Here is a 26,386-nt window from a genome sequence, read left to right on the forward strand (position 1 = left end):
GGGGGTTGTGTATATTCAGTACAATATCTGTATGGAATTTATGCTTCCTTGAACTGTACCCTTGTAGGACCATATCTGGGCAATTGCAAACTCTGGTTTTCCATGTTGACGTTGAAATGACTGCATATGGATTGGGGGCGTGGCATACTGACATAATCCTGTCCTCCCATTCCAACTGGCTGGATATGCTAGCTTACTATGTCATGTGAAGAGTGTATCTGAAGAAGTGTGCATGCACACGAAAGCTCATACCAAGAACTAACTTAGTTGGTCTTTAAGGTGCTACTGGAAGGAATTTTTTTATTTTGACTATGTCATGTGAACTATGTCATGTGAACAGAGTTATTGTGTTGCTGCTGAAAAGATCTCTACAGAACAATAAGCAAGCACTGAACTATTAGTGATGAGGAGACCAGCAAGATTCCACCAAAGGGCAGCCAACCTTCTGAGTTAGTGTGGGAAAGAACAGCAGCACTATAAATCCTGTTTTTAAAAAGGCAGTATATACAAATGCCAAAATCTTCAACGAAGTACTCATTAAGTGCTGTACGATCAATGAAATTATTGCTTCTCTTGATGAACACTACAATAAAGGGCTTGTTCAGACCTGTGGAAAGACAGTGATCCTGAATGATCTGCTGGAATTTTCATCTCTCAGATAGATAGATATCTCTGGAAAGAAGGTCCAAGGCTGTTCAGTTTTAGCCCAGCAAGCAAGCTGTACACCATTCCAAAATCCAGGTGAGAATTCTTGAATCTATACAGAAAATGGAGGAGGTGGGGACATTAGGCTGAATTAATGAGATCCTGTTTTTTGTCACCTATGAACAGGCACAGTCTTGAGGAGAAGCATTAGCAAAATTCCTGGAAAAGAAGCAGCTGGGAGCATGTGATCCTGGTTTCAAAGGGCAGTGGCAAATCACGCTGGAAGTGGGAAAAGTATGCAAGTGATACAATAACTAGGAAGAGTCCATGGTATCATGACCTCTGAACAATAACTAGCCTTGATTCTGTTCGCTTCCTTGCTGATTAAAGTCTCAAGCTTTTGAAGATCAAAATGTCTTTCTGCTAAAAAAAAAAATACATCTGTCCACTTATTTTATTGGACTGATAATTAACCCTGTCAGCCCTTTCTTTCATTTCACCTCTACTGAATTAGCATCAGATTGAACTTTGGAGTTCCTTACACACTTACCTGGGAGAAAGCTTTCAAAAGAACTGAGTAGACATGTGTTAGCATGAACCATTTATTTCAAGTGCAATAAGAACATATTCAAGAAAATAAATATGGAAGAACATAAATCTATATAACCACCCATGCAAGTCAGGCTAACTTTCTTTCCCACATTTACAGTTTTTGAGAGGTACATAATACACTAATGCAAATATACAAATACAGGATAGGGCAAATACACTTCCTTAAGCTGAGTCTTTTGTGCTCAGTGTTTGCTTTCTGAGGCAGCTGAAGCTCTTATCACCTTGTCATTAGCAAACATTCCCACCAAAACAAATATGGTTTGAGTGAAGAAGAAAAGGTCAACTCCACAGTCCTATTGTTCAGCGTGTACATTGATACTGAGTACTTTATTAGCAAGCTGTCAGGCATTTCAGACAAAAAAAGGATATGCTTGCACAAAACCACCACCCTATTCTCATACAAGGGATGTCTTCAGCTGCTCCCTTCCCAAAACACATTTGCTAAGCTGCTACCATCAGCTGCTTCAACTCTATTCATTGACTCTGCAACAAAGTGTAACGCACAATCTCCAAAGACACTGTCCTCTCTGGGGTGGGTGTGGGTGTGCATGCGCGTGCGTGTGTTAAAGATATGCAAAAACAAGAGAGGGCCCAACATTTTGTAAACAATAAAGTGAGCCTCACCAGCACACGGCATGTCAGGATGTGTACTATATGACAGCTTAGTGTTCATGAATTTATATGCCAACAGGACAACTCCCAAATATTTAAATTCTAGAGACCCTGGGGAAGGCAAGACATAGCACAAGAGAATGACAACTCCAGCAACTGACGCTGAAAAGGCAGCAGCAGGGACAGTGATTGACAAGAGAAACATATGTGAAAATGACGACTCTCTCTGGTAAACAGGGACAGAAGAACATACATATTTCAAAAAGAAAAAACAGGAGAGAGAAGCTACTGCCCCTGAAATTAAGTCTCCCTAAATAACCTGGAGCCAATATTAATGTCATTTCAGGAACAGACTAAGACTTTCCTTTTCTCCCAGGCTTTTAAAAGGACTTTTTAAAAAAAGTAGTGTAATAGCCAACGTTAGTCATATTTACAGTAATGATTACAGTAGATCCACTGAAATCAACAAGCTTAGGTATGACTAATACTCAATATCACACAAAAAAGGTTTAACACTTAAAAAAAAATCCTGCGCCCTGTAAAGTGATGCTTGGTTCTTATATTTATTTTGTTTTATTATTACATTTGATGTTTTCATATCGTATTATTTAACACCTGGAAGTGACAGGATATGATGATTAACAAATTGAAATAGCAGTCCTAAGTCATCGTATAGTGTTACCCCTAGTTCCTACTACATTTTCCCCAAATTGCATTAGAACCCCCCCCTTGATAATATATCACTAGTGGAGCAATTTTGCAAATGTTATTATCCATATCCATCATTGGATCCAGAGCTAGCCATCCTTACTGCAGATGCACAAAAATTATTTAAAAATCTGCCAGTTTCCTACTTTTGTTATTTGTTAAGTGAGAAAAAGCCAAATTGGTGAATAGGTTTACCTGGAATCAAACAGTTAGTTTCACACTGAGCAATTCAACCTAGAAGTGGTGTTGAAATGTTCTGTCGGAGATTAGAAGAATTTAGATAGGCTCTTCTGACATAAGATCAAAGCACAGCCTCCATTCATTATTTCTGGGCTCAGTTCCTTCCTTCTCTTTCTTTTCATTTAAGAAAACAGCCAGTGGGGGAGTCTAGTCTCAAGGGAGGCAGACAACTTTTCACTTCCTAGTGCACGTGTTACTGCTCCTTTTCCATGTAGGACTAAAAGATATTGCCCCATGCATTCAGTGCCAAGATGGCATTCAAGAGCAGATGGCAGCCCTTCCCAGTGACAATGTCTCCTCCCTCCCATCACTCATCTCTCTGCCTTCACAGCTACTGGACATTTCCCCGCTTCATGCTTTTCAGAAGAAAAGAAGATCTGATTGATAGAATATGAAACCTGTAGTTTATCCGTCCTGATTCTGGTTTACCTTCCTGCTATTGATCAGAGAGGAGAAGGAGAAACATCTTTTCCACCTTCCTCTCCTCTATTTATTTAATGTGCAGTTTAATTCCTTTCTAATATATAATAGGGAATGAGAAACCTATGGCTCTTTAGATGTTGTTGGAATACAACTCCCATAATTCCCAACTGTTGGCCATGTTGGCTGTGGCTGATGCAAGATGGAGTCTAACAACATCTGGATGACCTCAGCTTCCACACCTCTGAAATACAGAATACACACTCTATTTTGACAAACTACTTAGCTTCTGCCGTAGCACAATGTGCACCGTGTGTATCAATCGGGGGGGGGGGGAGGCTCACATGTGAGTGGACTTCCCTTGTGGCAGAGGTTTAGAGCCAGAGCCTTGGTCATAATTTTGGATTCTGACAAATACACCAATATAACAAACACACACACTTTTTTTGGGTAAATACAATCCACACACTGGGCCTTAAGCCACACATAGATAAAAACCCATTAGAGCAAACAAGATTGTTCACTGTCACAGTGTCTCTTTTTAAGAGAACAATAGCCTGTGTTGCAAGGCAAAAGAGCACTTATTTTGGGAATGGCTGCCAACAAAGCCATTAGGTTTTAGCCCAAACTCCTCAAAGTTTGGAGAAGGACAGAATGCTTCTACTCTGTAAATACATTAGAGTCAAACAAAATCATGCCATTTTTAAAATGGTGATTAAAAATTAGTTACACTTCCTCACCTAAGAAGTCTCCTCCACCTGTGATGGAAAGAAGTGGCTTAGTGGCACCCCCCACTGAGAAACTGCTGTCCTAAGACAGCTGCTTAAAACAGTTCCTTTAAGGAACAATATGTCTCATGAGCTGGAACTTACCAAGGATTTCTCTATAATTGCTCCCACAACAGCACTGAAGACTTTTTCTGGCAGGCGCAGGAGTGTAGTGCCGCTGTCTACAATGGCTTTATCCGAGTTGTACTAAACAGGGGAAAGGGGAACAAAGACATCAACATGCTGTAGCAGCAAACTGCAATGGAAAGTCAATAAAAACCGCTCCTTCTGGTGGTGCGATGGCAGAGCATAGGGCCCGCTGTGATGTCAGCTCCTCTCTGCACACCTCCTCCAAATCCCCATTACAGAGGCAGTGACATTTCTCAGCTGCCTTGAGCCCAAGCAGGATTCCCCCAGCACAGCCTAAGCAGAAGTTTAATGGGAAAGCCAGCTCTGACCCCAGGCTCAATTGGTCCTGTGAGATGTATTGTCTGTTGGACAGGATTACAAACTTCATACTTCACAGAAGAGTCTCAGCTGACAACCTGAATTTGAACAAGAGGGAACTATTTCCATGTCTAAACTGGATAACTTTGTCTGTAGCAGGTGTGGACAGATTTCAAAGTTACAGGAGCTTACCTACCTTGGAACCCCAAGTTCTAACACTGGAACTGGGCAAAAAAATAGCTCTGGTGTGTGGGCGTAGGTGTGGGTGTGTAGCCTGTTGGATGATTTCCATACATATCTGAATTACGAGACATTAGGGGTTGTAGCACTAAATTCTAAAAATGGGAGAACAACTGCACAAGGACTTAGTCAGAGGGACGCAGAGGCAGAAAGACGAGCAGTTAGCACAAGAGCCAGCCACTGAATCCATGGCAGATAAATATTTTTGTTGTTGTTTAGTTGTTTAGTTGCGTCCGACTCTTTGTGACCCCACATATATAATAAAACATGTCACCAGGGGCGTCTTAAGCATATCCGGAGCCGTGGTGCAAAGATCCCTCTGGCGCCCCACCACACCGTTTCCCAACATTGTCGATCGCTCTCCTCCCACAGAGGCTTGGGAAGGAAGCTGCATGCCCACCAGCCATATGGTTGACGGGGCGCAGTTGGCGGGCGTGCAGGAGGGAAAGAGGAGGCTGCTGACAAAGTCGCACAGCTCCCCACTTGCTGGGGTGCCCCTGAGAGGCCGGCGCCCTGGCGCAACGCGCCAGTAAACCCAATGGGAAAGACGGCTCTGCATGTCACATTTGTAAGACAGTAAGACCAACAGCCCAGTCTTATGCTGGTTTACTCAGAAACAAGTGTTAATCAACTTCAGTGGGGCTTTCCCCCCAGTATCTATGTATATATGATTAATTATATTTCTAATCCATGTTGCTATTGTTGTTATGATTGGTTTTAGTACCCACTCTTCAGTTGGTCAGGTTAGAGCAATATAAAACATGATAGAAATATGATAGAAAATGATTTCAACCTTAGACGTTAAAAAGCAACCACAGTTACCATATTTCTCGCCCTATAGGACACACTTTTTCCCCTCCAAAAAGGAAGGGGAAATGTGTGTGCGTCCTATGGGCTGAATGCAGGCTTTCGCTGAAGCCTGGAGAGCGAGAGGGGTCGGTGCGCACTGACCCCTCTCGCTCTCCAGGCTTCAGGAAGCTATCCGCAAGCCTTGCAAGCCCGGCAGGAGGTCCCGCGGGCTCGCAAGGCTTGCGGGCAGCAGCCTGCAGCCCAAAAGCTCAGGGGACAGCGGGGAGGCGGAGCGCCGCCACCCCGCTATTCCCTGACCTGATCTGGAGGCTGGCGGGGGGGAGAAGCAAGCTTGCTCCCCCCCCGCCAGCCCCACAAGCTCGTGGGATAGCGGGGTGGCAGAGCGCCGCCACCCTGCTATTCCCCGACTTGATCTGGAGGCTGGTGGCTGGCAAGCCGCTGCCCCACGGAAGCTAGAGAGGCTGTCCCTGAAGGCAGAAGAGGGAGACGGAGCGCTCCATCTCCCTTTTCTAGCTTGGGGATGGCTGCACAAACCTGGGGGGGGGGGAAGAATTTTTCCCCCTTGATTCCCCCCCCCCAAAAAAAACTAGGTGCGTCCTATGGGCCGGTGGGTCCTATAGGGCGAAAAATACGGTGCTGAGAAGCTGAGTCTCATCATCTAGGAGCACAAAGATTATTTTGCAAAAAAAAAAATTAGGGTTCTTTAAAGATAATCTGAGGGAAAGGGGGTAAATCTTTACTTTTCCACCTTTAGTTAGCAATAAAAATTGGCCAGACTGGTCAGTTTGAGGGAGAACTGCTTGTAGCAGACGAACCTGCACACCCTCCATCATTTCACAGGCAACACTAGGGATGCCAGAGTACATGACAACTCATGAAAGGATCATGGGAAAAGTCCAGTAGAAAAGAGATCTGGGGAAGAGAAACTGAGGCTAGCAGATGCATGCAAATGAAAAAAAAGGCTGGCATCTGCAACAGTGTTTTTCCTCCCATCTACACGCTCTAACTTAAATTTGTATACGCTGAAATAAATTCCTTTTCAACACAACTGAAGTATATTTAGGATTCTACACTAATCCAATTGTTCTCCACATTTACCAATTAGCATTTTACACTAGATTTTTGGAATGCAGAGGTGGTCACCCTCTATACATTAATGGACCACAACTCCCACCCTCCCTAACTATTGGCCATGATGGCTGCGATTGGTGGGAGTTGGAGTCTAAGACCATTTCAAGGGCTTTTGCACCCACCAACCCAGTGCTTCTACTAACACCATATTGGCCACCCCTGAATGCAGAAAGATTAAATTGTGCTTCCTTGCTATAAATACCTCTTTACAGTCCAAGTTAAGGTTCTCGCCTCCAACTTCCAGTTTGAGTATTTCAACCTGATAATACCACTCTTTCTCAACAGGTGTGTACCAGATTTCCCCCTTGTATAGGCTTGGTTCAATTCCACCCAGGACCTGAAAGGAAACAGTGGTTGCCGCACAATCAAACACACAACAGTAAAGATATAGAGCATGCATGTCCCCCTGTCAGATGGGGCTCAGGGGACGTAAGTTGTATTTACACGCCTTTTAAACCCACTTGTTTAACATATGCATTTAACATATGCATTGCAGACCCAGTCAGGTTTTTTTTAGTGAAACTAAATTAAAGCAGTTTTAAAAAATATTTTAATCAGAACATGGCTAGTCTTCTGCTCAGACTTAAGACTGTGTCTTAAGATACATGGGAGAACAGAATTATAGAAGGTATAATTTCAGGTATTACCAGTTATGAGTAATAAACCCAGGGAGGTCAGACATTCTCTATGTCAAAAATGCTATTAAAATGACTGAGAGGCTTTATGTTTGTTTACCTCTCTCTCTCTTTCTAAAGAGCAAGTCACAGACAGTTCTTAAATAACAGGGAAAAGTTGAAATAAAAAAATTGCCTAGTAGCACCTTAGAGACCAAATAAGTTTGTTCTGGGTATAAGCTTTCGTGTGCATGAACACTTCAGAAAAGTTCTCATCTTTGTACATTGACTAAGCTTTTAACAATATTTCATTGTTAAGCTATTTGGAATAAAGGCTGGCAACGGAAAATAAAATAAATAAGACAGGAGGAGAAACACAATGCAAGAGTCAGGGCAACTATGATGCAGTTTTATTACATCTCCCCCTTGTTAAGGTCAGGCAGCAATTATGGGGGAGGAGGCTGGGCATGGGCATAGAGCAAATGCAGATTAGCATGTGTACATTTGTGACCTCCCCTCTCAAATGGTTTTGCCCCATGGTTTAAAATATTGACCCAAACAGTATATCCATACACTAGGCATTTTCATTTAGGAAAACTAGTGGCCCAAGTAACTCTGAGCAGAGCAGAGACTGCTTGTTAAACTTGAACTTCATGGGAAGAAAAACCATGAACAGCTGAGATATCACAAAATATATGGGGGGGGAAGGCCTCACTGATTTTAATGGCTGTGGGTCACGTTTTCTTACGGAGCTATCCAACGTACACTTACTTGGGGGTGGGCCCCACTGAATGCAACAGGACCCATCTGGGTAAGCATGTATAGAATGGCACTTTTTGTGCTTCTTTTACAAAACAAATTCTATATAGAATGCTGAATGTCAACTGTGAGGGGCAGGAATGGACAAAAATAGAGCATGCAAAGACAAACAAGCACTTCTTAATCCACTTTAGCTAAAAGAAAGAGGGCGGGGGACACAGTTTCTTTTAGGATACACAGAATATATATATTTATGTGACACCAGAAATGTATATCCATTGACATGGAAGTTACAATGAAACCAACAGAACTTTGCTCACATGTTGCTTGGATCTTAAAATCTATGTTCACACATAATACAGAAATAGGAAACTCCCAACATGAGTGAAGGGTGTAAAGGTGCACACAGTCTTTTCTGTGGTGCTCTGATCATTCTGGGTTGAATGGGAAGGTCTATTACTACACATTCAGGTGAATGTTCTTAGAAGGTTTGTGTGGGGGATTCCAAGCAAGTACACTGCTTGGAATCCCCCACACTTAGAAGCCCCCTCCAGACATTCTCACTCAATGTGAGAAGGTAAGGACTGGTGCTAGAGTGCATGGTCAGGGTGCATAGCCTTTCTCCTCCCTATAACATCTGAATAAGGCTGCACCATCCAAAGTTCTGGATGCTGATTTTACTTATCATACTGTTAGCACAATAGAGCAGATCTTCAAATCCCCACAGGCAGATTTTTTTTATTCACTATTGGAATAATCAGTAAAAGAAACTTAATGTGGATAAGTATGAGAAATTTATGCATGCTTCTCTAATTTAATAGTCTGAATGGAAAATTGAGTAAGCCACTCTGAATCTGTTTGTTTTGCCTTCTAATGGATATGGTAATTAAAAGCATAATGCAATGAAAAGGACTGAATTCCAAGTAAACAGGCTTAAATTCACCGCATCACAAAAGTGGTAAAAAGTCACCAATATTTTCTGTTTCAGGCTGGCAGATACCCACAAGACTACCTCCATTGGTACCAGTTCCAGTAACTGGCAATCCAGCTCCACACATCTGTAAGGAAAATATATTGGGGATCTTTGCTTGATTCACAAGGGAATCAAAAAATGTCTCCACAGAACTTGAGGGCTGCAGCAAAAACAAAACAAAGTGTTAACTGTGTATAAATCAGGTGTCTGTTCACAAGTATACCCCCCCTCAGAAAGCATTTTTCTCTCCAATGCCTTCCATATAGAACCCATGTGAATCATTTTGCTGGATAAAATGGTTAACTCGTTTACATGTAAATTAATCATGCCAACAGAGATATTATAATAAACCAATGTTTAATCTAATGATCCATCTGTAGATGTCTGTCAGAAGTTACACCAGATCTAAATTTCTCTACATGTGATGGGATTAAGAGTGTGCCTTACACCTCCTCACTTAACAAACATGCCTGCCTCACCTCCAACACCACCAGGACAGTGTTTCTCTTATATATATTCCAATGCATGTATGCTTATTTTACATGTTAAATTTCCCAGCTAAAATCTAGAAATTGCCCATGTATTCTGAACCAGTATTACTATTTTGCAAGTAAGAGCATATGGTTGGGTATAGGAATGAGACTGGCTGGAAACCTGTGAGTATTCCAGTTTGCGAATGTTCTTTGGAACTCGAACGTCCAATGTGACTTCTGTGGCTTCCGATTGGCTGCAGGAGCTTCCTGCAGCCAATCGGAAGCTGTGCCTTGGTTTCTGAATGTTTCAGAAGTCGAATGGACTTCCAGAATGGATTCCATTCAATTTCCGAGGTACCACTATATATGTGGTGACTATTATAAGGAACTTTGGGGGGTTTCATTTGTCTTCCAGCAACTTGGATGCCTTTAAAACAAGATTAGATAAATTCATAGAGGACAAGGCTGCTTGCCCTGATGGTTAGGTACTCCCTCCAGTGTCCAGAGGCAGTTGCTGGGATTCATAGGTGGGCAGTGCTGCTGCTGCAACCATGCCCTGCTTCCAGGCTTCCCCTAGGTACCTGGCTGGCCATTGTGAGAATGGGATGGTAGCCTAGCAGGATCACCATATGCTCTTAATGTACGAGTCGGTAGGTAAGCACTCAAATTACCTTAGCCAAGGCATCATAGGCAAGTCCAAGGATCCCATGCCATTGAACACCTTTCAAAAAGAAATTCTCTGACTCAGAGATGGTTACAATGTTGATGGTAAAAGTGCCGTTGATTCCTTTAGGGATGGTAACAACATCTGTGCCGAGAGTCCCTATCCAGCTTCCTTGGGTATATTTAACAGAGACCACAGTGCCCAGTAACTTATATGTGCTTGATCTAAGAAAGGAAGAAAGGGGCACTGAAAACTTACAAAGCAATGCTGTATTGTGCTACATGCTACAAATTATCATCTTATGTGAAATATTTATATGATCTGAAGAGAAACCATGGGCTTCATCCAAATTCTGCAACAGGAAAAAGTGAATGATGTATAAATCATGAAAACTCAAAAAATTTGCACCTTTCCCTCCACATATTCCAAAATGTCACATCAAGCAGAGCAATTCCTCCTCATTTCAACTTTCCACTTAAATGTAGTGTACGTTTTTGTGTTTACTGTATAAAACCACCCTGTGATCTTCAGATGAAGGGCGGTTTATAAATTGAATGAATGAATGAGTAATATTTTGATCTACTAAAAAGACAAAAGAGACTAATGCTTGATTTCAAGTATGAGCTTATGACAAAATGAAACACTTATTTCAGATGTAAACTATATTAATTTTATTCTAAAATATCTCTTTGCAGAAAATGTCATATATGGCCTTCATTTCCTACATATGATTATGGAATCAAATGTGTATTAGATATACTTTAGCAATATAAGGATGCCCAACTGCTAGATGGTCTGAGAAGTCTATTAGACGCTAGTCTAAAAACAGAAGAAGGCAGCCAACACTCCATCTATGGGATAATTTTGTTCTCAATACTACTTGCATTAGTGCAGAACATGGCGACACTGCAATTTTAACATGTTTTGCATTAATGTATTTCTGCTCGAATGTATTTCAGGATTTCCTTTGACAAAAATTAGACCTTTGTCTAGGCATTATTTACTATAATCTCAATTATACCACCAATAGCTCCCTTGAGCTTCGAAAATCAATGCAAAAATAACAGTTGCTCTGGGACTTTTAAACCAGCTATAATCCATTGAAATATCCATTCATTGTTGTAATAGCAATTTCATACTGCAATTTTACAACCTGTCTGTATCTTTCTTTAAGCTTATTAAATACCGTATTTTGCACCCCATAGGACGCACCGGCCCATAAGGCGCACCTAGGTTTTTTGGGGGGGAATAAAGAAAAAAAAATTATTCCCCCCCCCAGGTGCGGGGCTGGGGTGGGGGAAGCCCGAGCTTCCCCCGACCCCAGCCCCCAGAACAGGCTGCTCTGCGCAAGCCATGGGAGCCCTCCCGCGGCTTGCGCAGAGCTACCCGAAGCCCCACGCGACTGCTGAGTGCGGCGGGGCTTCGGGATAAGAGGCGGCTGTGTGCAAGCCACGGGAGCCCTCCCACAGCTTGCGCGGAGCTACCCGAAGCAACGGCGCGACTGCCCAGCGCGCCGGGGCTTCAGGATAAGAGGCGGCTCTGCCAAGCCGGGGGAGGGCTCCCGCGGCTTGCACAGAGTTTCCTGAAGCCTGGAGAGCGAGAGGGGTCGGTGCTCACCAACCCCTCTCGCTCTCCAGGCTTCAGCAAAAGCCTGCATTCGCCCCATAGTCTCCTTAGTGCTATGTTGAATACAACTCCAGGTCTTTAATTCTGCCACATCAACAGACCCTGCTTAATGGAAACCCGACTGGCTCAATGCAGCACAGTTATGGCACTAAGCAGCTCAGTGATAAAACTGACATGAACTCCATTGCACTCTTATCTGATTTCAAAAGGCTGATCAATACATTACAGGAGAAGTATATTGTGATATTCCAATAACATTTGGCAGCACGGACACACTTGTTGCCCAGTCAGTGACATAGTTCCTTTAGATGCAAATATCTTTCTGCCAAAAGGGAGGGCAATGTTGGACATGTGAGACACTTATGAGGTTCTGATACACATAATACATCACATGTGTGTGTGTGTGAAACCGCACAAGGATGCAGCTCTGCAAATATGGAGATGCAGCCTTCCACATTAACTATGGTAAAACAAGGCATACATTTTGTCTGTGTTCCTACCTGAGAACTAATCATGTAATTCAAAACTATGGTTTTTTCCAGCGTTATTTTTGAAGTACTTTTTTGTCAATAGAAATATTGTCAAGATGGAGATCAATACACTTACTCTTTTGTGTTGAAGTAGGAGGTCAGATCTGCATTTGGTGTTCCTGCAACAGCAAAATTGCTACTTCCAGTGTCAACCAAAATATTTAGCTGCATAAAAGAAAAATAATTATTCATGTCAATTACAATATATAGAAAAACCTGGACATAATTTTAGCCTTTTCTTTACTCAAGCTCTAATTATGTAAATAAAAAACATATGATTATTATTTTTTCAACATTTTGTTTCAAGAACTTTTTTTGTGTGGTGAAAGTATTCTCAGATCTTTAAAAATTGATAGCGATAAGACTTTTAAAGTATGATTCTGTAATGTCAGTCCCCTCAGATCTATAAACAGATGCCTAGGATCCCACTATGACACATCTTTTCTCATGTATCTATTTTTGTTTTATACATATATCCATTTGCAGTTTATTTATAAAAACAGGAATGAAGTAGCTATGAGCTGGTATTGAGAAAACTATTTTTTTCTGAAGTAGCAACATGAGAGATTTGAGGCAGAAGTACAGGTTAGAGAAAGAAAGTGTAGGGAAATAAGCAGGAAGTTGAAGGAAGCAGGAGAAGTGGAGCAATGATTTTCATTTAATCTGAAAATTAGAAATATTTTTTAAGAGGATCCTAATCTTTGCCAATAGCTTGCTGCTGTTTTCAAGACCTTTGCTGGCAACTTTTCAAAGAGTCATCCTGCTAGCTTTTCAATGAGCAGGTACCTAAAAAAGACATGTACAGTGATCACCTTTCCTTTCCTTGTTAGAGTGATACTTGCAGGACCATTTTTGGACCAAAGAGCATGATGTAGCTCAGGAGTGAAGAACCTGAAACCCTGCAGATGTTGTTGGATTCCAGTTTCCATTACCCACGGGACACACCTCCAGGCCTAATGTAAGTGATTATGCTTTCTAACTTTGATCATTGTTCTTCATATTTCACTGTAGAAGCCACCTTTAATTTTAATTCACTCCCTTTAGTTCAGGGATGATGAATCTGTGGCCCTCCAGATGTTGCAGCTCCCATCATCCCTGACCACTAGCCAGGTTGGCTGGGGCTGAAGGGACCTGGAATACAACAACATCAGGGGGACCAGTTTTCCCCATTCCAGCTTGAACTGTCAATAATCAAAACAAGTTATAGGTATAGGAATGGAACTAAGAACTCAATGAGATTAGGAAGAATGTATTTTACTAGTGTTAAGGCTAATAAAACACTATCACAGAGAAAATACTTGGCTATTATGGAGTACCCCCAACCTTTGAGAGAGAGACAGACACATTTTAAGAAACAAAATGAAAGCTACAGGGGTTCTCACTTCCTAACTACAAATAGTTCTACAAAAACTAGGGTTAGTAAATTACCAGAACTGTAAAGAATGTTTTTGAACTACCACCCTGCAGAATTCAAAGATACTTCTTTTAAAGAGAATTTGACTGCCCATCTTAGTGTGCAGTACAGTATTAATCGTGTCTACTTTTCCAAAGAATGTTCTCCACATAACACAAACATCATACTGTAGAATATTAAAGATGCAGCCCACTCTAGTATGACTAAAATTCACATGACTAATTGCCATTCATTCTAACATTCCATATCTTTAAGAATCTGGGATAACTAGTTATAGGCAGCTGAGGCAAACACTGACTTATTGTAGTCCATACAATGACGCTAGTTAAGCTTATGGCCTATGGCAATTCTTCCTGGTTTGCAGAGAAAGGTTTGTCACTTTTGTTTTTTTCTTTTAAAGAGGATATATTACTAACATTGCCTACCAACCTTGATTACTGAGGATCTGGGGAAATAATTGCAGTGGGTGTATGTGTGTGTGTGTCTAAGTGTGAGACTGAATTTATAACCTTTCAAGAAGCCAAACATTGCATGAATGTTATATAAAAATACAGAGATCAACACTCTAGATATTGTATACATTTTGCAGAGGCGGCAAAGAAAAAAAAATTACGGTACATGGCGTTGGGAGGCACAATTCTGGCCTGCTTTGGATAAGTGATGCTACAAGTTCTTTCCACCAGCCTTCAAGATGTCAACTGTGTCGTAGCAACATCATGGGAGGGGTTTGTCTAGGATGAAGATGAAATTGTGACGCTCCCTTTTTATTTTTCCTGTTTTGCATGTTGTTTAAGTAATACTGTTATATTTATAGTACTGGAATGTGGGTTTTTGTATGTTGTTATATTTGCTATTGTTTTGCTGTCTTACTATGAAATTGTTTCTGTATTGTTTGTTTGAAATGCATCCCTGCTTCTTTGTTGTAAGCCACTTTGAGCATGGTGCGTGCGTGCGTGCGTGTGTGTATAAAAGCAGCATAGAAATAAAATGAATAAATGAACAGTCCAGAGTCCAAATTCACTGTTGCTAGCACATCAGAACCCAATTTAGGCAGTCAAAACTTTACAACAATAATTGCCGGGGGAAGAGGTGGGCGACAGTGCTGGGCAAGCACACACATTCTTGCTCCCACCAGTTCATGGGAACATTGTATGTGCATTCAAGCAGGCTTCCTTGATGTTCAAATGACTCAGTTTGTAGACAGCCTTGGATAGGGATTGGCACAGAGCACGATAACAGGCTAAATAAGCATGGTCACGCACCCCTCTCTTGCTTTTGAATGCCCAAATAGCACTTACACTGAGAAAAGATAAGAACTGTATTCTTCAAACTTGCTGTTAAAGTTTTATAAATATAAAATCTAACAAGCAGTAATGACATTTCAATACAACCCAGAAGAATCCAGCTGTACTTTAATAGTAGAAACTGATAATTCAACACATTAAAATAAATGCAGTGGTTTTAACATATACTTCTTAAAATTTCAAACTAGGTGAGGTAGATTAATATCTGATTTTTCCATGCACCCATCTTAGTCAAATACAATAAGTTAATGCTGGGCTAACACACACACATACACAGTTACCTTCCATAAAAAGGGAAAGCCGAGTATTGGTCGAAGGCTGGCTGGGTTATCTTTGCATAATGATATTTTCTTAAAGAGTGGGTAGATATCCACCCAAACAAAAACTTGTTATCAAGAAGCATTGTCAATTAGTCAATGCCTCATTTAACCAAGGATAATAACCATTCTTACCACGTGAAACCATCAGCCAGCTTCCTCCAGCAATGCCTCACTAAATTGTACTTTTCCATAGTCACCTCAAGGTGCCAGATAACATGTTCAACTTCTGATTTAAATAAAATAAAATAAATTTGGAATATCTATCCCTTATCATTAGGGTTTGTATTAGTCATATTAAAGACAGAAACAAGAAAATAACACATGACCATACACGCTTTCACCCAGAGAGAAAAAGCATTTTTTAAATTGTGCATTAAAAGAAAATCACTTAAAATGCACACTTTTACCTTAAAACAGAATTCATAAAATATAGCCATACAAATTCCTTCGCTATCTATGACAAGAAAAACTAAACAAAAACCAAATCCCATTGTTACAGATTTATAGAAGAACTATCTCTTCCGCAAGGTCAGGTTTTACAGTCCCGCTGTTAGCCTTGCCACGAAGGGAGATGTGGTGAGAGCAACTGAAGGACTGTCTTACAACATAGAGTCCAGCTGCATTTTCAGCAGTAAAAGGACAACCCCCTCAGCCTGGAAACACAGCAGTTGTGTGACTAAGGCTACATACACATTAGCGGTTTAAAATGCAGCAAAGTTGATTCCCTCACTGTATTTCAAGTCACATTGCCACAGTGTTGTACACACCAGAGACAGGGCAGGGATGTCCTCACCTGATACACATGACCCTTTTGACACCCCTCCCCCCACAATTGTGCCTCCCCCCCCAACACATTTCTATTCATGTGTCATCTCCACATGACAGTTTACAAAGTGAATGTGGATAAGTTTTTCCTTTTGGATTGGGAGTTGGTTTGAGAGGAAGCACATCAAACAGCAGTACAGTGGTACCACTGGTTGTGAACAGGATCCGTTCCGGAGGCCCATTCACAACATGAAAAGCCTGCAACCTGAAGCGCCGTATCTGCACAGGTGTGCGGTACGATTTGGCGCTTGTGCGCATGCATGAGCAGCGAAACCCGGAAGTAAACCTTTCCAGTACTTCCGGGTTGCCCTGGGATGCAACCTGAAAAAACGTAAACATGAAACAAACGTAACATGAGGTATGACTATTTCTGAAGAAACTATAGGGCAGCTCTGTCTGATGTCCACACAACTTCATAGACCACTGGAAGCAGAGCAAACAGTAATGTTTGCACAGCCCAAGGCCATAGTCCTAGAAACAAAGAGCTGGAGGTGGCCTTGTAGGCAATCCCATCAACACCCCCTGTTTTGATACAGGAAACCCTAAGCTGGAAATCCAGTCCTGCCTCTACTTAAAGTCCTACAATTAAATGGTTTCATCCAAAAGTTGCTCACTTACCTGTAAGTTAGGTCTCACTGAGCATAGTAGGATTAATTTTGAGTAAACATACATGGGATTGCACTGAAAGTTGGGGCAATCAAGAATTCTTTACTGGTGCACCAAGAATTCCAGAAAACAGGTTACTCATCCTGTATTGCAGGGAGTTGCACTAGATGACCCTTGAGGTCCCTTTCAACTCTACAGTTCTATGATTGTATGGTTAATTTTTGATCCACAACATGAAAGTGTTAATTTTTGTTTAAGGTAGAAGGTAATCATACTATTTCTGCTTATGTTCCCAGGAGTTCCTGGTACATCGAATCACTACTGCACCCTTAGTCAACCCAAGATGTCATCAACCCAAGATGACTCAAGGCTGAAATCCTAACCATGTCTACTCAGATATAAATCCTACTGAATTCAATGAGATATGCTCCCAAGTACATGGGGTTAGGGCTGCAGTCTTACCCAAGTTCTGTAAACATCATTCCATTTTCCATTCCAACTTTTTACAATCCCTCTGTCCAAACCTTGTGTGTCAGGATAACATTTCATGCATCTGATAAGACCCTTAGCTTATGAAAGCTCATTCCATTACAAGCTGTAGACTACTGCATACAGCAGACCTCAACACAAGAGGTCTTAGCCAATGGATGTCATATGAATAATAGCTGTCGTTTAGGCCTCTCTTCCTCAACTTCCTTCTAAAGATCTAAGCCAATGGTCATCACCCATTTTCTGGTGAAGAATTCTATAAATTAACTAAGCAGTAAAAGGTACTTTTGTCTCTCTAACATAAGGAAATGTCAGCCAGACTGACACACAGTATGTCTTCCTGAATGCTTATTTTCTGGTGATAGAGCAGAGGGTTCTTAAGATTCTGTAGTTAATGAGCAGCCACCAGAAGTCATTCTAATGCAGTGATTTCTGCAAAGGGAAAAAAGCTGGTTAATAGGTGGGAAAATTAGCAGCCAATTTAAAAACACTGGCTCATTTAACACAACATTCTCTAATTACATTATCAACCCATCTGGAAGAACTGCTTGCAACCATAACAGAGGACTGCTAAAGCACTCTAACTGCTATAATGTGTCTCATTTCCCCAAAGTTACTGCATGTTATTACTGGCATAGAGTTCATAGATGCGAGTCTTTCACTTCATAGTAATCATATTGGCTTTTGGGGAAACACAGAATTAGTGAGCATAATAATTTTGTTTATTATGTGAGATCAGAGTATAAGAAGCACTGGCAGCCTTGTTTTAATGAAATCAGAATATAGCTTTTGATCTTCCAGTTTCTTTCAAGTTAACTAAAGTGTGGGAAGAACCTGTTCTTGAAAGTCCAGTGTGGGCTAAATGAAAAATTGCACACAAGAGTATTTGTTGGTATGATTAATATTCTACCAACCCTTTACAAGGAAGCCCACAAAATAAAATAATTAAACTTGGTCCAATTATTATGCTATCTGCATGGTGCAGTTGTAATTTTTTGCAAAAGCTCTTTCTCTGGTCACCCCTTTATCTCTGATGGTGGTGGGAAGAATGCCCTCAGTAAAAGATATCAAGATCTGAGTAGACTGATTACATAAAAATGAATTTTTTAAAAAATATTCAGAGTAATGTCAGAGCCAAAGTCCATTTTCTTCTTTTAAATGCAGCCACTGAGGCAGGGCTGCTAACTTGAGCAGAGAAGTGGTGTGGGAGTTAGGCACATTTAACTCTTTACTCCCACATCACTGTCCTGACTGAAACGTCGCCGGATTTGTTGTTTGCTCTATGTTTGGGGATATATATATCAGTAAAATGGCATGGGGAAAGGTGCCACATCCTATATTGCTTCCCAGTCAAATTAGCTCCTCCCGGTGAATTTATTAAAAAATAAATAAATCTATCAGTACAGTGGTACCTCTGGTTACATACGCTTCAGGTTACATACGCTTCAGGTTACACACTCTGCTAACCCAGAAATGGTGCTTCAGGTTAAGAACTTTGCTTCAGGATAAGAACAGAAATCGGGCTCCAGCAGCATGGCAGCAGCAGGAAGCCCCATTAGCTAAAGTGGTGCTTCAGGTTAAGCACAGTTTCAGGTTAAGAACGGACCTCCGGAATGAATTAAGTACTTAACCCGAGGTACCACTGTAATGGAATTCCTGGTGCATTCTGGCTCTCAGGCTCCAGCAGGCTTCTTTAAACAAAGCAGGCCACAATCAAGCCACTATTCTTAAACTGGTCATTTCCACTCATAAAGGGAATCCGTATCAGGAATGTATCCATCACATTTCAATAAGCGGAGTATTTCAGGGGAGAAATGTGTATCCTGGGGTATACTGCACACAGGTGGAACAGGTAATTCACCAGCACCTTCTACTGTCCCTTAAAATGTACCAGCAGCTACTGGAGCTTACCCATGCTGCTCTACACCTGTTCGTTCTGAACACATTGTCTTTCTGTACTCAAAATGGCAGGTAGTAAATTAACTTGCCCCTTTCCTGCCAGCTACATGGGAGTGGCTGGCAGAAAGTCAGAACATTTCTGGTAGACTGCCCTGTGCTTTATTTTAAAGAATTTTAGAGTGCGAGCCTAGACATGTTCTCTCAGAAGCAAGTCCCATCAACTGAAATGGGACATAGTCCCAGCCTCAGCTTTATCTGCAAAGTTGTTTCACTGCACTTCAGAGATCCCATTCAGCAGCAAAACACATTTATGCACCCTGATTCGAGAAGAAGCAAAAGCAAAATCCAGGTACCAAGAAATCTCTACTAATGCTGTCTTGATTGGGCACATTATGGCTTTACCTGCTAGCTGCTTCCCTCTCCCTCTAATGCACCCAGAGATATTTCCAAGTACAAGAATTTGTTCAGTTAACCTTTACGAAACCATCATGGGCACTTCAATCCATTAGAGGTTCTTCTCAGAGCCGCAATGGATCAGTAGGCATTGAAGGAACATAACAACATGATTGTTTTTCCACTTAAAGGACCAGATGAGAGTCTGACTGTGGAGTAAGGCTGGCTTATCTCACAATGATTTCTTGTGCTCTGAAATTTCTACCCACATTTACTTGCAAGGAATACTTACATTACTTTTAAGAGCTGCATTTAACAAACTGCATTACTCATCTGATTTTGAAAGAGACAGGAGTTAATAATAGGCTATTTCCTAATTGGACTGACATTTATCTAACAATGTTTACCTCTAAGTAATCATCACTGGTTTCCAATGGACTTATTTCCAGGAAAGTAAGTTTAGGACTGGAGTCCCAAGGCCTAACCAATAAGATGCAGGCAATCTGTGATTGAATCTCCTGATGAGTTCACTTTAACCAAAAAGCAGCTGAGGGCCACTGTGAAACTAATCAGAGCTGCAAGGCTGGAAGAGGGTGTTCAATCACCTCATGCTACTTCCCACCTCTAAATTGCAACCCCAAAGCTATTAGTCCTCCAGAAGTGTGCCCATATTGTTTTCTGCTACAGGGTTAATGGCACAGGGTGGGGGGATTTAGAACAATGAACCATTAGGGCAGAAGGCTACGACCCCCACCCTCTCCTAGTGCCACTGGTCTGATCTAAAGTGGATCAGCTGCTTTTAAGTAAAAGGGAGAATACTGGGAGTAGAGGTCCACAGAGGGTCTTGGTAGTAAAAAAACAACCCACAATCACCAGAACCCTGTCCTTTTCTTTGTCCCTAACCTTGTGCTGTATGTCTCCATGGAAATTCAAAACAGTGCCTTGGCTCCCTTCCCCAGCTCTGAACTGGAGAGGGTGGCAGGGGCTTACAAGTTTGGTTCCATGCTGTTGAGGCAGTGTATATAGCTGGGGTTGGCAACCTAAGGCCCATGGGCCAGAAGCAGCCTATGGAGGCTGTTTAATCAGTCCATGAACCGCTCGGCAAGTCCCCATGTGCTGTTCTAAACCGGTGCAGCACGGCACAGGGACTCTCTTCCGTTGCTCTGGAAATCGCTTCTGGGCATGCACAGAAGTGATTTCTGGCACTGCGGACATGTGCAGATGTGATTTCCGGCGTTGTGCTGTACCGGTCCGGCCCACAGAGGATCTCCGTGGGAGTGATCCGGCCCATGCCAGGTAAGCCTTGTCGACCCCTGCTATATAGCATAGTTGGCAATGCAGTGGCCAAACCAGTCCCCAACTGGAACTGGGGAGGTGGTGGGGATTGCCACACAACTTCAGGCATGATCCCTGCCTCATCTCCAGTTCAAGAGTTAAAGTCTGGGATGATCCACTTTCACCAGAGGGTTGTGGCATTTTCACCAAAGTGAGCATAAATTATGGAGACTTGGTCGGGAGATTTAATTGTGAATCATATTCATATGTTTCTTCAGTGCCTACTGCTCCACTGTGGCTCAGGAAAGCAAATCCAATAGCATTAAATACCCATGATGGATTCATAAAAGTAGACTTTCCAAACCAATTTCCTGCTTCTATTCATTAGCAGAAACTGCTAATTAATCTAACGGCGGTTTTTTTGTTTTTTGTTTGACAAAAACAAACCAGAAGAAAGGGATCCCATGAGAGGCAACCCAACCTGTATTTGGAACATTTTACAAAGACACACTCCAAATATTTATTGAAAAAGCTACAAGAGAGAATATTCATGTATCAACAACTTGCTAAAAGACAGGAAACCTGATACAACTTTTTAAGTGTCAACATTAAAGGGACAGGAACTGGAAATCCTCCTGGGTCTGAACTGACCAACTGCTGCTTTTTAAAGCACACATTAACTAATGACTAGGAAAGTGAAGCCATGCATGCAGAATGTTTATTTAGTATCACACAAATTGTTCAAAACAGTGCTGAAACTGCAAGCAAAATTTGATAAGACAGGCACAGAGTAATCCATGGTGGGGGTGGGGGCAGATTGTACCAGTTACATTGTACAATGTTAGGTTACACAAATATCCACCATCCATTACTCACCTTATTGCCCTTTCCACACCTGAATCTTATAATTAACACGCCCTGTGGCTACCAACTTTGACATATGGACAGCTAATAATAATGCAAGTAGATGCTTTTCCTGTTATATTTGCAATGTAAACATTTTAAGGAAGAAAAACATAAATGGGATCTGAAACAAAACTTTACACTTCACCGCCATAGGTGACAAGTAGGAAGAGGGCGGGATTTCATTCAGTTCTCATTTAAAGAGAAACCTACCAAATTCATACATTCCTAAACAATTTACGTGAACCAAAACATAGCCATCCTTTGACATTCACACTTTTCTGTGTTGCGCAATGTAGTTCACCAGCCAAGCACCACACACAAAAATGCATATATTAGATACACACATTAGTGAAAATCTCAGCTTCTTTCAAGATGAATGAAATCCATGCTATGAATCAAGCCACTTTCAAGCCACTTCCTTCTGTGCCAAGGCCACCCAACAGACTCCAGCAGTATTACAGACTGTTAAAAAGTTGGCCTTTCAAGCACAGTAGATCCTGATGGATTCAAGTTACCTTGTAGAACAGGTTTAACAAAGCAGTCCTTTGCATTTCTTTGGCACATCAGAATCTGAAGTACAACAGACTCTTTACAGCTGGTGTTAAAGAGTCAAACTTCTATTCCTTCTATTATGTCAGAATGATGAACAGCAGCCTACCACAAATCAGAACAAAGATGTTCACCAGTAAGTGATCATTCAAAGAGCTGAAAATGCACTCTTGTAACCTGTTAACACTCTAAACCTTATAAAAAAGGGGCAGGAAAACAGTATCAAAGCGTAACCAATCCACATTAGTAAACAATGAGTATGTGTCAAATGTAAGTTAAATACAACCATGTGAAAAGTTTTGCATAAAAGGATGCTTGCATCATGCCATTTTTGTAATCACTTGGCAAATGCGGACACACCACTATGGCCAAAGCTACCGGTAATATTTATTCCATCCCTGAACTACTACAGCTAACTATAGCACTGATTCAATATGACGGTAGAATAAAGTATACTAATGAAACCAAAACATCATAAATTCAAAACTACACATTATATTTGATGCACTTTATATGCTATGTAAGAAGTCTATGCTCAATGTAATTCTAAAAGCACACCCCCTTTTGGCAATATTCAAAACTTGTTTTATATATAGCACATTTTTAGTTTCTGCTGCTGCTATATAATTTTGCTGTGTATCGCCAACAAGCTATTTCACTTGTCAAAGTCTTTGTGAACAAACAAAAGGCCAAGATATAATTCTTTGAAATGCTGATCTTTCTTTACTGAATTTAAATGCCACCCCGTATCCCAAGGGAAACCAAATGTTTGAAATCACAAAGATAACTCATTATTTTTAAACCATCATCTTGACAAAGCCATTTTAATACAAGGATCTTTTGATTATTTCACTCTTATTTTGTTTGACAGTAACGTAGTGAATAATTGAAATTTCATCTTTTTTAAAAAAAGAAAAAAGAAAAGAAAAGGCTAACATGTGGGAATATCTTAGTACTATGGGTAGAATTTGTGAGCGAGTTCAGCAGGGTAGAGGTTGATGGAGGATAAGAAAAAAAGGGTGTGTTGGGAACACATGGACCAGTTCTTTCTATTTTATTTTCCAACGTTAAAGAGCCAAAGCCAGTGTTCAAGTTTACGCTCAAGTGAAAGTTCCTGGAATGGAAGAAAGAATAAAATCTGCTATTACTTCATGCCCACATTTGTGCTCTGAATGCATGAAGAAGATTGATGTGGGAAGCATGTTATAGGCATTATGACTGCTGGGCAGATTCTCTCTAACTATTTGGAAGCATTCAAAGTAGATCACCACCTCAGTCTTTTAACATACCATAAGATTCAGTGCATGGCTTCAGAATACTAAACTATGGGAGAAAGAGGAAGGAGAATACCCTTCCCCCTCTACCCACAAAGCATCTCCCTTAAATAAAGTCTGAAAATAGGGGCAGGGTGCTGCTCTGGAAGAAAGGATGGGGGGGGGGAATCACATGGAGGCAGCTTGCAAAAAAGGTGCACGGATTGCAGACTGAAATAACAGTAGCCCTAAGCATCAATTCGAGGGACGCGGGTGGTGCTGTGGTCTAAACCACAGAGCCTAGGGCTTACCAATCAGAAGGTCAGTGGTTCGAATCTTTGCAGCGGGGTGAACTCCTATTACTCGGTCCCTGCTCCTGCCAACCTAGCAGTTCGAAAGCATGTCAAAATGCAAGTAGATAAATAGGTACCACTCCGGCAGGAAGGTAAACAGCGTTTCTGTGCGCTGCTCTGGTTTGCCAGAAAGGGCTTAGTCATGCTGGCCACACGACCCTGAAGCTGTACGCTGGCTTTCTCGGCCAACAAAGCGAGATGAGTGCCGCAACCCCAGAGTCGTCCCCGACTGGACCTAACGGTCAGCGGTCCCTTTACCTTTAAGCATCAATTCAGTACCACCAGTGCTAAGCAATGTTAATCCTATTTCCCATGAATGCATTTTGTTGCCAATACTGGAGGACTGTGGTGCTGTAACAATAATTAATAAGGAATGTACATTAAGGGTAAAAAAACCAAACTCTTGAGAGTCCCATGGATGACAAGAAGATCAAACGTATCCATTCTGAAGCAAATCAGCCCTGAGTGCTCACTGAAAGGACAGATCCTGAAGCTGAGGCTCCAATACTTTGGCCACCTCATGAGAAGAGAAGACCCTGATGCTGGGAAAGATGGAGGGCACAAGGAGAAGGGGACGACAGAGGACGAGATGGCTGAACAGCGTTCTTGAAGCTACAAACAGGAGTCTGACCAAACTGCGGGAGGCAGTGGAAGACAGGAGTGCCTGGCGTGCTCTGGTCCATGGGGTCACAAAGAGTAGGACACAACTAAACAACAGACAAGTGGAGCTTCTTTATCCTCCCCACTGGTCACCCCCCCTGCAGTTTATATAGGTACTGTCCTACAGTTAGGAACTGCATATTGCAAGGGACTATTACAGTTCTTTGTAAAATAAAAGGCTTTCAAGAAAAAATAAAAAGCTCCATTCCACAAAGGCTTCTTCAGTACAAACTCCCATTTATTCCAACAGGCTTCAGAATCCTGGAGGACATTTGGGATTACACAGTTTAGCCTTATCATCTGACTAGTCATCCTGCCCAATAATGCATCCCTTAATCACATGAGATCCCATGATACTGTTGAAAACTTTTCTCAGCAATGAACTCATGTGCACTTGCAGAGAAAACTCACTGCTTTAAAGGATTGATATTTGAAGCTTAGATTGTGTTTAACATCAAGTTACATTTTTGATAAAACTTCCCTTTATGTGGAATGATAATCAAGTATTTAACCCACCAAGAAAGGTGGGTGCATTTGAGAAAGGAGGCAAGTTACCCCGTCTCTTACCAGCCAGCAAAAACAATATTTTTAGAGGTATACAAGTAAAGATCAGAGCTTTATTTTATAGGTTATAGTCCAAATAGCTACTTAGAAGTTAACCACATTAGAGATTATTCCCAGTCAAGTGTGTATCTAGGAAGCTTTATTCAAGTCCTGTCTTTTAGCCTCAGCTTCACATCTGCAGTATGAGCATATTGGTGCCGATCTACTTTACAGTGTTGTTGTAAGGATTACTGAAACAATGTGAAACATTTCGAACACTTAGGAAGCACTAAATAAATTATACGTCTTATGAATGTCCTCTAGGGAAAAAGAAGTGAAAGCCATATACAGTGGTACCTTGGGTTACAGACGCTTCAGGTTACAGACTCTGCTAACCCAGAAATAGTACCTCAGGTTAAGAACTTTGCTTCAGGATGAGACCAGAAATCACGCGGCAGCAGTGGGAGGCCCCATCAGCTAAAGTGGTGCTTCAGGTTAAGAACAGTTTCAGGTTAAGAACAAACCTCCAGAATGAGTTAAGTTCTTAACCCGGGGTACCACTGTACAAGTACTTGGCAGTGTTAAGGGAAGTCACAACAAATGCATAGAGGACAATCCTGATACCTCCAGGATCAGAGACCGCAAGCCTCTATATTCCAGGTTGTGGAGAACCACAGCATGCCCTGCTAGTGGGATTCCCAGAGGCATCTCTGGTTGGCCACTGCTGGAAACAACTGCAGGACTAGACAGGCCTTTGGTCTGATGCAACAGCACTCTTCATATATACTGTAATATATTTCAGTTTCATGCCATTCTGCTGTGCTTTTTTTCTATCTAAAAATATTGCCTGGACCTATAAACAAGGAATAATTTTAAAATAATGCATTGATCTCGCCATGCATAACAGTACTGTAAAGCAAGAGTTAATACACGTTCTTGCTTATTTTCCTCTTTGCCTGCCTTTTGCCAGAATAGCAAAATCTGCAGGAAATGAAAGCAGTAATGTGGAAAGTGAACTTTGTTCCCTTTCTAAACTGTTTTTTTGTTAGTCCTACATTTACACAGTATCAGCACACACCCTGATACGGCAGCAACGTATTTGCAAAAAAAAAAAAAAAAAAAAAAAAAAAAGACTTCACACAAGGAAGTGTAAGTTAGTTCACCACAGGATGGAATTAAATTACAGTTCTCAGGCCTGGTTACAGATAGGTAGCCGTGTTGGTCTGCCATAGTCAAAATAAAAAAATTCCTTCCAGTAGCACCTTAAAGACCAACTAAGTTAGTTCTTGGTATGAGCTTTCATGTGCATGCACACTTCTTCAGATA

The 26,386-nt window shown here is 41.4% G+C and overlaps 1 protein-coding gene across 2 annotated transcripts in view; it reads right to left on the reverse strand.

The window, feature by feature from the left end:
* Nucleotides 1–26,386, reverse strand: part of BACE2 (beta-secretase 2) — a 45,073-nt gene that overhangs the window by 13,242 nt on the left and 5,445 nt on the right. For both annotated transcript variants that reach the window (XR_014525467.1, XM_083500518.1), the window contains exons 2-7: nucleotides 12,348–12,436; nucleotides 10,123–10,339; nucleotides 9,010–9,138; nucleotides 6,835–6,969; nucleotides 4,110–4,211; nucleotides 608–757 (exon numbers count right to left, since the gene is read on the reverse strand). Coding sequence is in view for 1 of the 2 variants with exons in the window: in XM_083500518.1 (XP_083356644.1) it covers nucleotides 608–757; nucleotides 4,110–4,211; nucleotides 6,835–6,969; nucleotides 9,010–9,138; nucleotides 10,123–10,339; nucleotides 12,348–12,436 (822 nt within the window). In the remaining variant the exon portion in view is untranslated. The remainder of the gene's footprint in view (nucleotides 1–607; nucleotides 758–4,109; nucleotides 4,212–6,834; nucleotides 6,970–9,009; nucleotides 9,139–10,122; nucleotides 10,340–12,347; nucleotides 12,437–26,386) is intronic.

Source organism: Podarcis liolepis (genome assembly GCF_965112155.1).
Source record: "Podarcis liolepis genome assembly, chromosome: 4".
NCBI classification, from domain to species: domain Eukaryota; kingdom Metazoa; phylum Chordata; class Lepidosauria; order Squamata; family Lacertidae; genus Podarcis; species Podarcis liolepis.